We start from the raw sequence: 11623 nt of genomic DNA, 5'->3' as shown, positions 1-11623 counted from the left end.
CGCCTCCTCCCCGAGCACACTGCCGCTTCTCCCGCCTCCCAGGCTTGCGGCACCAATCAGCGCAAGCCAGGGAGGGAGAGAAGCAAAGCAGGGCAGTGCGCTCAGAGGAGGAGACGGAGCAGAGGTGAGCTGGGTCGGGGAGCGGTTCCCATGTGCGCCACCCTCCCCCCATTACTTACTGCAGGCGGCCCTCCCTGCGCCCCTCTGCCCCAGCTCACCTCCGCTCCACCGCCTCCCCGGAGTGCGCTTTGAGCTGCCCCCAACCACTTGGCGCCCTAGGCGACCGCCTAGTTCACCTAGTGGTTGCACCGGCCCTGCTGAGGAGGGAATGTCCTCCAAAGGCATCAACTCTTTTTCTTTGCCTCATGAAACTTTGGATTCATATGGTAAAGGACAATTGTTCTCAAACTAACTGGCATCTGTTGGGACTCTAATCAATGCCATGGAACTAGGAAATTGTGTTCTAAACACATTTCTGCTGGACCATAGCTCACCATAGCTTTCATCTCTGTGCTGAAAACCAGCAATTAGGTGCCTGTGGTTTCTGAGTTCTTGCCAAGTCCTTGGTCTTCAGGAGGACAAATTTACATTTCTCTGGAGAAGAATCCTTTACCAACCCACCTGAAATCTCAGCTGTGCTAGTGAGGAATGAGTTCCTCAAACATGCCTAGTTTACTTCTTTAATCTGATAGCACAGGTCTAAATTAGAAACTAGATATAGGCCTGGTGAGAATCATTGGATGGTACAAGAGGCTGGTTTCTATTCAAAAAGAGTTATTTTTCTTCAGCTGTCTCACATTCAACATCGATTTCATTTTATACACATTTGCAGCATTACAAAGGGTGAATTCAACAAAAACATCAATTCTATTTCCTCCACATCTGCATAGCTAAAGGCAGTTATTTCCCAAATATTAGGATTAGCTAGGAGATATCTTCAGGAGTAACTTCCTGTGGGGGCTGGGTCACAACTGTGTTGGGAATCAAATTCATGGGCATTTTGCCTAGTTCCAAGTCCCTTACTGTGGCACTCTCTCCTTGCATTATCTGAGATAATACTGACAAATAATTGAACAACGCTGCGATGATACCCAGTTAGTTGCAGAGTTTGGGGTGTGCTGTTGTTCGCCACTGGAGATTTCAAACCACTCCCGTTTCCTTGGTAGCGTATCCCAGAACTGGGAGTATTCGCTCCTGTTGACTGAGCTGCGTTTGAACTTTCCCCATGTCATCATGGAAGGGTGGAGGAAAAAAAAAAGGAAGAAATGACTATTGAAGCAACTGGTCATTTGCCTCAATGTCCCCAATAAATCTGAACTGCATTCTGCCACAGAAAAGTAATATCCAGTTGTGTGACCAAACCGCCTTCAGGAAAGAGAGAAAAACCAGGACCAGATTTACACCTTTTGTGCCCCTTGGGACAGCATCTTAAGCGGCCCCATGGGGTCCTGTGACCTCCCCTCCCCCAGCAGCCCTGTGTGGCCAGCTCTGCCTCCTAACCTGGCTCCAAGAAGGCGGCTGCCCAGATAACCCCCCCACCCGCCTGCCGGCTCTTTGCCGCCGCCAGCCCGACCAGTCAGCCGCAGCCAGCTCAGGCTGTTCTGGCACCACCGTGGCCCCTGGTGGGCGAAAGGCAGAACTGCAGCACATTTGTGCAGAAAAAATTTTTTCTCCCTCGGACAAGAATGCTGCACGTGCTGCAAATGTCACCCAAGGGGAGGTGGCACGACGTGAGACAAGCAGTGTGCGGGGCATCTCGGCAAGGAACAGGACGGATTAGGAGGCTCCCTCCCTCCTGAGCAGTGTAGCCAGTGGCAGCAGGGCAGCAAAATAGCCCAAAATACTGCAACTTGCAACTGCTAAAAACCCTGGCAACTGACAGCTAAAAATAGCCCATTTGGGCTAGAAAAATCACATACTTGGCAACCTGCCCGGTGTGCGTAGTTGGAAATCCGACCCTGCTCACAGAGGTATCAGACATTTTCAGTTTCAGATGGAATGAGATTTAGAGCAGGTTACATCTGATGACTCAGAATGAGAACCACCGATTTTCCCGTTGCATTCTCCTCTGATCCACTGAAACCTGATTCACTCGGCACTGTCTCGTTACTGAGTTGTGTTATTTTACAAAAGCTTTACCATCATGATAATGGTTTCTCTAGACTAGGAAAAGTGAAGGAGATTAGGACAGGTTGAGGGGGAAAGTGCTAGCTAACCCACACTATTGTACTTGGGCCATGTCAGTACAGAAAATAGAGTTGTGGTTTTCCATCTGGATAGCTCACTCATGCTGGTTAACTACAAAAAGTGCTAATGGAGACAAGGCCCCAGTAGATTTTAACATAATGCAGCTAACTGAGGTCTTTTGTGTTTCCCTCCCCTGGGCCTGATGCACATTCCTAGTAAGATGGACTCATACTCCCATGACTCAGAACAAAACACCTGGCAGAAAGGGTCCTTGGGGATTCGCCCCAAAAGGGGTAGCTGCAAAAAGCAGAACCGCACAACTCACCTGGGGGAGCTGAGACCACAATGACGTAAATGGCACTAACAGCCTTAAAGGCCACGTGTGGGAAGTACCAAAAATATTAAAGAAAAAATGTATGTTTTGCCAGCCCTAGACAAGGATTTTATGATGTTTATCTCCCTGGTGGATTCTCTGATGATAAATAAGGTGTGACCCCTGATGGAAGCTTTTCCCGCACTCACAGCATGCATAAGGTCTCTGTCCTGTGTGGATCCTCTGATGTCTTCTAAGGTCTGAGCAGTAAATGAAGGTTTTCCTGCACTCAAAACATTCATAGGGTCGCTCACCGGTGTGGATCCTCTGGTGTCTAATAAGGTGTGAGCGTCGAATGAAGTTTTTCCCACACTCACAGCATTTATAGGGTCTCTCTCCCGTGTGGATTCGCTCATGGTTAATAAGGTGTGAGCGACTTCTGAAGTTTTTCCCACACTCAGGGCATATGTGTTTCCTCTCTCCCATGAGGATTCTCTGCTGGGCTGTGGTTTCCTGGAGGTCCTTGTGATTTTCCTCACAATTGATGGATTTGCCCATTTTCTCTTCTGGCTGCCTCTCCTCATGTCTCCTGGACACGTCCCCTTTCGTTCTTTGTGATACTTCCCGGCGCAGTTCCACAGGCTCAGCATCTTCCTGCTGTGGATTCTGCTCCCCGTTCTCACTCAACATCCCACCAGCTCCTGAGACACAGAGAGAAACTTCAGAAGCACGAATGAAAATCGGGAGAGGAAACCAAGGGTAAGTGCTGGAGAGATGGGAGAAAATATCAGAACATGAACTCCCCCAAACTCTTCCTCAGAGGGCAGAGAGGAGGGAATCAACTCTGTCTCCACATCCCATCCCAATGCTCAGGATGAAGGGAGGTTAGGAAGGGAGCTATTGCCAGGAGTCGCTCAGGATGGGAAAGAAGCCATGAGCGATATCTGCCCTGAGGACATGACACCTGCTGGGGGACAATCCGGAGCTCAAACTGCTCTCGTGGACTTGGTAGGGAATCCCAGCGGTTTTCTTCACGCACAGACAGAATCTGAGTTGTTGGACTAATGACTCCTCACCTGGGAAGGTTCCTCTCAGGATCTCGCTTTCCTCAGAGCCCTGGAGATCTGAGACCCACAGCTCTTCCCCTTGTTCCAGCTGGGCCATAACCTCAGGTTTGGAAACTGGTATCCCTGCTCAGAGGAAAGAATCAAATGAGATCAAGTGACTTCATGGGACATTTGTCACAAAGAGCCTGGCCTTTTTTTAACCATTGATCATTTTAAAGCACCAAAATTCTGTGGCTAGCTCTCCAGGTGCTCTAAGGTGCCAGACACTCTGCCTATAAGGGGAATAACCGCTGTCCTGGCACACACATGACCAGAGATTCCTGCTCAAAGGGGCTCCTAAAACCCAGGGAAAGTAACTCCCCATCACAGAAAGCCATGGGGACATCACCTTGGAACTGCTTCCTACCGATAGAGACCCAAGGATAATGAGGGAGGCAGGGAAATGGGCTGCTGGGGCTCAGCACAGTAAGGAATAGGAAGGAGAGGGGACAGCACTGCGTGTGGGATGTCAGGGATGTTGGATACCAAGAAGGCACATGCTGAGGAGTTAGGGAATATAGTGAGTCAGGTGTAATGGGGGGGGGGTATGAAAATCCACCAGTGTACGGAGAAAATTACAGAATGATGGAACCACAGAAATGTTGGGCTGGAAAATCATTTAATCCAGCCCATGCACTGAGGCAGGACCAAGTACACCCTGACAATGCCTGATAGGTATTTGTCTAAGCTGTTCTTAAAACCTTCCAATGATGGGGATTCCACAACCTCCTTTGGAAGTATATTTCAGAGCTTAACTACCCTTGCACTTACAAGTTTTTCCCTAATATCTAACCTAAATCGCCCTTGCTGCAGTTTAAGGGCATGGCTACACTTGCAGATGTAGAGCGCTGGGAGTTAAACCAGGCTTCAGAGACCGCAGCAGGGAAAACGCTGCCGTGTGTTTACACTGTCAGCTGCAAGCACACTCTGGCGTGGCCACATGAGCAGCCCTGGCAATGCCACAAAGAGCAGTGCATTGTGGCAGCTATCCCAGTGTGCAATCGGCTGCGCTTTTCAAATGGCGGGTGGGGAGGGGGAGTGTGACGGGGAGTGTGTTTTCGGGGGCTGAGAGCATGTCAGCTTGCTGTCTGGTAAGTTCAGACAGCAGCAGACCACTCTCCCCCCCCACCCCACTCACAACAGCAGCATTCCACACTAATGGCTTGCTTTGTCCCGGAGCAGATAAGCATGCTAGCTGTCCGAAACAGAGCTTTCAAAACAATGAGCAGAGTGGCCTCTTGACTTCAGGGGATTATGGGATGTTTCCGGAGGACAGTCACAGCGCAGTAATGCAACACCTCATTCACACTAATGCCCGGGCCTTTCAGCCGGGACGCAGCAAGCTTTATGCTTCTCGTGGAGGTGGATTACCAGGATCACTCCAGCTGCAGAGTCCAGGCGCTCTATGTGCCTTGCCAATGTGGACACATCGGGAGTTAGGGCACCCGGGGCTGCTTTAATGCGCTCTAACTTGCAAATGTAGCCAAGCCCTAAGATTGAGTTTGATCTTTCAACCAGTTTTGTGTGCTCACTTTATAATAATTTAATCTAGACCCTATTTCCCTATGAGAACGGCAGGTGGGACTGTTTCAAAGGAGGTACTAAAATGAAGATATAGCAAATCCACTGCTTCCCTGAAATACTATAGGCCAATCTCCCTGTCAAAGTAGGAAATCAGATTGGTTTGGCTTGATTTGTTCTTGACAAATCCATGCTGACTATTCTTATAAAGCTTTTATCCTCCAGGTGCTTACAAAGAGAATGTTTAACAATATGGTCCAGTCTCTTTCCAGGTATCGAAGAAGCAGGATTAGCTGCAAAAAGCAGAACCGCACAACTCACCTGGGGGAGCTGAGATCACAATGACGTAAATGGCACTAACAGCCTTAAGGGCCACATGTGGGAATCATCATTAATATTAGAGAAAAAATATGTTTTGCCAGCCCTAGTCAAGGATTTTATTGTGTTTATCTCCCTGGTGGATTCTCTGATGATAAATAAGGTGTGACCCCTGATGGAAGCTTTTCCCAACTCACAGCATTCATAGGGTCTCTGTCCTGTATGGATCCTCTGATGTCTCCTCAGGTCTGAGCAGTAAATGAAGTTTTTCCCGCACTCACAACATTCATACGGGCTTTCGCATGTGTGGGTTTTCTGGTGTCTAATAAGGTCCGAGCGCCGAGTGAAGTTTTTCCCACACTCACAGCATTCATAGGGTCTCTCTCCCGTGTGGATTCGCTCATGGTGAATGAGGTGTGAGTGTCTACTGAAGTTTCTCCCGCACTCAGGGCAAATGTGTTTCCTCTCTCCCGTGAGGATTCTCTGCTGGGCTGTGGTTTCCTGGAGGTCCTTGTGATTTTCCTCACAATTGATGGATTTATCCATTTTCTCTCCTGGCTGGTTTCCCTGCTGCCTCTTCTCGTGACTCCTGGACACATCCCCTTTCGTTCTTTGTGATACTTCCCAGCGCAGTTCCACAGGCTCAGCATCTTCCTGCTGTGGATTCTGCTCCCCGTTCTCACTCACCATCCCACCAGCTCCTGACACACAGAGAGAAACTTGATGTCTCAGGACTTTTCTGCAGCCACATTAGGACAGCAGCAGCCATGAGCTAAGCAGCAGGAAGTCACAGCCTCACATTCCCTCTAAATTGTATCAAAACAATGTAATATTGGGCTGTTGAGGAGGCTCCTGTCCTAACAGTGCCCACCATCACCAGATAGAGAAACAGATCGTAAGAAATGTAAAGAAAATGTTGACAGCATTCTGTCTAGCAAGGAATCACCTAACAGATGTGGTTGTGAAATCTATACTTTATTGTTTTGCCTTCATTGTCCCTGCTTCTCTATTGTTCATCTGTCTGGTCTCTGCCTGGTTCTTTGATCATTTCTGCCTGTTGCATCACTAACTTTGCAAGATTTAAATCAGCTCAGGTGGTGGGCTCTGATTGGGTAAAGAGTGGTTTCGTAATGGGCTAGGACGGGTGAAAAATGCTGGTTTGCAGGACTTTACTTTACAATGATTGGTGACAGTAGAGCTAAGCAGGACTCAAGTTTCACTATAATAACTGAGGTCCAACAGGAATTTCTTGGGAACCAACTCCAGGGCACAGCCTAAGATCAGAGCTGCCAAACCTCAACACCCTGCCAACTATATCGTGCAGAAGCTGAAGGAGCCCCAGACAACCTGATCCTGGCTGACCACCAAGACAAAGTTCATCTGATTATGGGGAGTAGTGAGCACTGTATGCTTGGTGTGTGTGTTCTGCTTGGGTAACTGTTAATAAAAAGAAGTTAAGGATATTACTGTGTAAGGCTCTTTCACTAGTAAAAGACCCTGCAAACCTGCAGAAGATTATGCCCTGAGCCCTAGGAACAGCGTAAGGCTGGCCCTGAGCCCTAGAAACTGCGTAAGGGTGAGGATACTTAAATTAACAAGCTTATGCCCTGGGCCCAGGGAATGGTAAAGGTGGAATACCCAAGAGTGTGCAAGTAACAGAACCTGAACTAAAAGGGGAGAGGAAACCAGAGTAAGTGCTGGAGAGATGGGGGAAATATCAGGAAATGAATTCCCCCAAGCTCTTCCCCATTAGGGAGAGAGGAGGGGGTCAATTCTGTCTCCCATCCCATAAGATGAAGGGAGGTTAGGAAGGGAGCTATTGCCACGAGTCGCTCAGGATGGATCGGAAGCCATGAGCGATATCTGCCCTGAGGACGTGAGACCTGCTGGGGGACAATCTGGAACTCAGAGAGCTCTCCAGGGCTTCGTGGGGAATCCCAGCGGTTTTCTTCACGCAGAGACAGTATCTGAGTTGCTCTGATGACTCCTCACCAGGACAGGTTCCTCTCAGGATCTCGCTTTCCTCAGAGCCCTGGAGATCTGAGACCCACAGCTTTTCCCCTTGTTCCAGCTGGGACGTCACTTCAGGTTTGGAAACTGGTAACCCTGCTCAGAGGAAAGAATCAAATAAGATCAGGTGAATTCATGGGACATGTGTCACAAAGAGCCTGGCCTTTTTTTTTAACCATTGCTCGTTTTAAAGCACCAAAATTCTGTGGCTAGCTCTCCAGGTGCTCTAAGGTGCCAGACACTCTGCCTATAAGGGGAATAACCGCTGTCCTGGCACACACATGACCAGAGATTCCTGTTCAAAGGGGCTCCTAAAACCCAGGGAAAGTAACTCCCCATCACGGAAAGCCATGGGGACATCACCTTGGAACTGCTTCCTACCATAGAGACCCAAGGATAATGAGAGAGTCAGGGAAATGGGCTGCTGGGGCTCAGCACAGTAAGGAATAGGAAGGAGAGGGGATATCACTGCGTGTGGGATGTCAGGGGTGTTGGATATTAGGAAAGCACATGCTGAGGAGTTAGGGAATATAGCGAGTCAGGTGAAATGGAAAGGAGTACAAAAATCCCCCATTGTTATGGAGAAGGTTATAGAGTGACAGAACCACAGAAATGTAGGAATGGAACATTTAATCCAGCCCATGCACTGAGGTAGGACCAAATAAACCTAGACCCCATCCCTGATAGGTATTTGTCTAAGCTGTTCTGAAAAACTTCCAATGATGGGAATTCCACAGCCTCCCTTGGAATCCTATTCCAGGACTTAACTACCCTTGAGTTACAAGTTTTTCCCGAATATCTAACCTAAATCGCCCTTGCTGCAGATTGAGTACAATCTTTCAACCAGTTTTGTGCCCACTTTGTAATAATTTCATCTAGACTCCATTTCCCTAGTTTCCCTCTGAGAACAGCATGTGGGACTGTATCAAAGAACGTACTAACATGAAGATATCGCAAAGCTGCAGGTTCTCTGTAATACCGTTAGCCAGGGGTAGTTAATTATTTTTTGTCAAGGTCCAAATATCTTGGTCAAGGGATAGTCAAGGTCCAGACTTGAAAGAAAACAATAAAAAAAAAAAAAGAGAAGTAGGACCGTCGATTAGTATCAGTTAACTCACACGATTAACTAAAAAAAAAAAAAAATTAATCATGATTAAAAAAATTAATCATGAATAATTGCATTTTTAATAAAAGAAAAGGAGGACTTGTGGCACCTTAGAGACTAACCAATTTATTAGAGCATAAGCTTTCGTGAGCTACAGCTCACTTCCTCAGATGCATATCGTGGAAACTGCAGCAGGCTTTATATATACACAGAGAATATGAAACAATACCTATTCCCACCCCACTGTCCTGCTGGTAATAGCTTATCTAAAGTGATTTCCAGCACAAATCCAGGTTTTCTCACCCTCCACCCCCCCACACAAATTCACTCTCCTGCTGGTGATAGCCCATCCAAAGTGACAACTCTTTACACAATGTGCATGACAATCAAGCTGGGCTATTTCCTGCATAAATCCAGGTTCTCACATCCCCCCACCCCCATACACACAGAAACTCACTCTCCTGCTGGTAATAGCTCATCCAAACTGACCACTCTTCAAGTTAAAATCCAAGTTAAACCAGAACATCTGGGGGGGGGGGGGTAGGAAAAAACAAGAGGAAACAGGCTACCTTGCATAATGACTTAGCCACTCCAAGTCTCTATTTAAGCCTAAATTAATAGTATCCAATTTGCAAATGAATTCCAATTCAGCAGTTTCTCGCTGGAGTCTGGATTTGAAGTTTTTTTGTTTTAAGATAGCGACCTTCATGTCTGTGATCGCGTGACCAGAGAGATTGAAGTGTTCTCCGACTGGTTTATGAATGTTACAATTCTTGACATCTGATTTGTGTCCATTTATTCTTTTACGTAGAGACTGTCCAGTTTGACCAATGTACATGGCAGAGGGGCATTGCTGGCACATGATGGCATATATCACATTGGTGGATGTGCAGGTGAACGAGCCTCTGATAGTGTGGCTGATGTTATTAGGCCCTGTGATGGTGTCCCCTGAATAGATATGTGGGCACAGTTGGCAACGGGCTTTGTTGCAAGGATAAGTTCCTGGGTTAGTGGTTCTGTTGTGTGGTATGTGGTTGTTGGTGAGTATTTGCTTCAGGTTGCGGGGCTGTCTGTAGGCAAGGACTGGCCTGTCTCCCAAGATTTGTGAGAGTGTTGGGTCATCCTTTAGGATAGGTTGTAGATCCTTAATAATGCGTTGGAGGGGTTTTAGTTGGGGGCTGAAGGTGACGGCTAGTGGCGTTCTGTTATTTTCTTTGTTAGGCCTGTCCTGTAGTAGGTAACTTCTGGGAACTCTTCTGGCTCTATCAATCTGTTTCTTTACTTCTGCAGGTGGGTATTGTAGTTGTAAGAAAGCTTGACAGAGATCTTGTAGGTGTTTGTCTCTGTCTGAGGGGTTGGAGCAAATGCGGTTGTATCGCAGAGCTTGGCTGTAGACGATGGATCGTGTGGTGTGGTCAGGGTGAAAGCTGGAGGCATGCAGGTAGGAATAGCGGTCAGTAGGTTTCCGGTATAGGGTGGTGTTTATGTGACCATTGTTTATTAGCACTGTAGTGTCCAGGAAGTGGATCTCTTGTGTGGACTGGACCAGGCTGAGGTTGGTGGTGGGATGGAAATTGTTGAAATCATGGTGGAATTCCTCAAGGGCTTCTTTTCCATGGGTCCAGATGATGAAGATGTCATCAATATAGCGCAAGTAGAGTAGGGGCTTTAGGGGACGAGAGCTGAGGAAGCGTTGTTCTAAATCAGCCATAAAAATGTTGGCATACTGTGGGGCCATGCGGGTACCCATAGCAGTGCCGCTGATCTGAAGGTATACATTGTCCCCAAATGTGAAGTAGTTATGGGTAAGGACAAAGTCACAAAGTTCAGCCACCAGGTTAGCCGTGACATTATCGGGGATAGTGTTCTTGACGGCTTGTAGTCCATCTTTGTGTGGAATGTTGGTGTAGAGGGCTTCTACATCCATAGTGGCCAGGATGGTGTTATCAGGAAGATCACCGATGGATTGTAGTTTCCTCAGGAAGTCAGTGGTGTCTCGAAGGTAGCTGGGAGTGCTGGTAGCGTAGGGCCTGAGGAGGGAGTCTACATAGCCAGACAATCCTGCTGTCAGGGTGCCAATGCCTGAGATGATGGGGCGCCCAGGATTTCCAGGTTTATGGATCTTGGGTAGTAGATAGAATATCCCAGGTCGGGGTTCCAGGGGTGTGTCTGTGCGGATTTGATCTTGTGCTTTTTCAGGAAGTTTCTTGAGCAAATGCTGTAGTTGCTTTTGGTAACTCTCAGTGGGATCAGAGGGTAATGGCTTGTAGAAACTCGTGTTGGAGAGCTGCCGAGCAGCCTCTTGTTCATATTCCGACCTATTCATGACGACAACAGCACCTCCTTTGTCAGCCTTTTTGATTATGATGTCAGAGTTGTTTCTGAGGCTGTGGATGGCATTGCGTTCCGCATGGGTGAGGTTATGGGGCAAGTGATGCTGCTTTTCCACAATTTCAGCCCGTGCACGTCGGCGGAAGCACTCTATGTAGAAGTCCAGTCTGCTGTTTCGACCTTCAGGAGGAGTCCACCTAGAATCCCTCTTTCTGTAGTGTTGGTAGGGAGACCTCTGTGGATTAGTATGCTGTTCAGAGGTATTTTGGAAATATTCCTTGAGTCGGAGACGTCGAAAATAGGATTCTAGGTCACCACAGAACTGTATCATGTTCGTGGGGGTGGAGGGGCAGAAGGAGAGGCCCCGAGATAGAACAGCTGCTTCTGCTGGGCTGAGAGTATAGTTGGATAGGTTAACAATATTGCTAGGTGGGTTGAGGGAACCATTGCTGTGGCCCCTTGTAGCATGTTGTTAACCTATCCAACTATACTCTCAGCCCAGCAGAAGCAGCTGTTCTATCTCGGGGCCTCTCCTTCTGCCCCTCCACCCCCACGAACATGATACAGTTCTGTGGTGACCTAGAATCCTATTTTCGACGTCTCCGACTCAAGGAATATTTCCAAAATACCTCTGAACAGCATACTAATCCACAGAGGTCTCCCTACCAACACTACAGAAAGAGGGATTCTAGGTGGACTCCTCCTGAAGGTCGAAACAGCAGACTGGACTTC

General features: G+C 47.8%; 1 protein-coding gene across 4 annotated transcripts in view; it reads right to left on the bottom strand.

Moving 5' to 3' along the window:
- Nucleotides 1–757: 757 nt before the first annotated feature.
- LOC311531561 (uncharacterized protein) overlaps nucleotides 758–11623 on the bottom strand; it is a 41172-nt gene continuing 30306 nt past the window's right edge. For all 4 annotated transcript variants that reach the window (XM_084649028.1, XM_084649029.1, XM_084649030.1 and 1 more), the window contains 4 exons: nucleotides 7438–7551; nucleotides 5643–6146; nucleotides 3577–3690; nucleotides 758–3201 (listed from right to left, as the gene is read on the bottom strand). In XM_084649028.1, coding sequence (XP_084505154.1) covers nucleotides 2618–3201; nucleotides 3577–3690; nucleotides 5643–6146; nucleotides 7438–7551 — 1316 coding nt within the window. In that variant the 3' untranslated portion in view covers nucleotides 758–2617. The remainder of the gene's footprint in view (nucleotides 3202–3576; nucleotides 3691–5642; nucleotides 6147–7437; nucleotides 7552–11623) is intronic.

Source organism: Lepidochelys olivacea (assembly GCF_965140295.1).
Source record: "Lepidochelys olivacea isolate rLepOli2 genome assembly, chromosome: 15".
NCBI lineage: Eukaryota > Metazoa > Chordata > Testudines > Cheloniidae > Lepidochelys > Lepidochelys olivacea.
The sequence above is the reverse complement of the archived record's forward strand: the minus strand, read 5'-3'. Positions and strand labels throughout refer to the sequence as shown.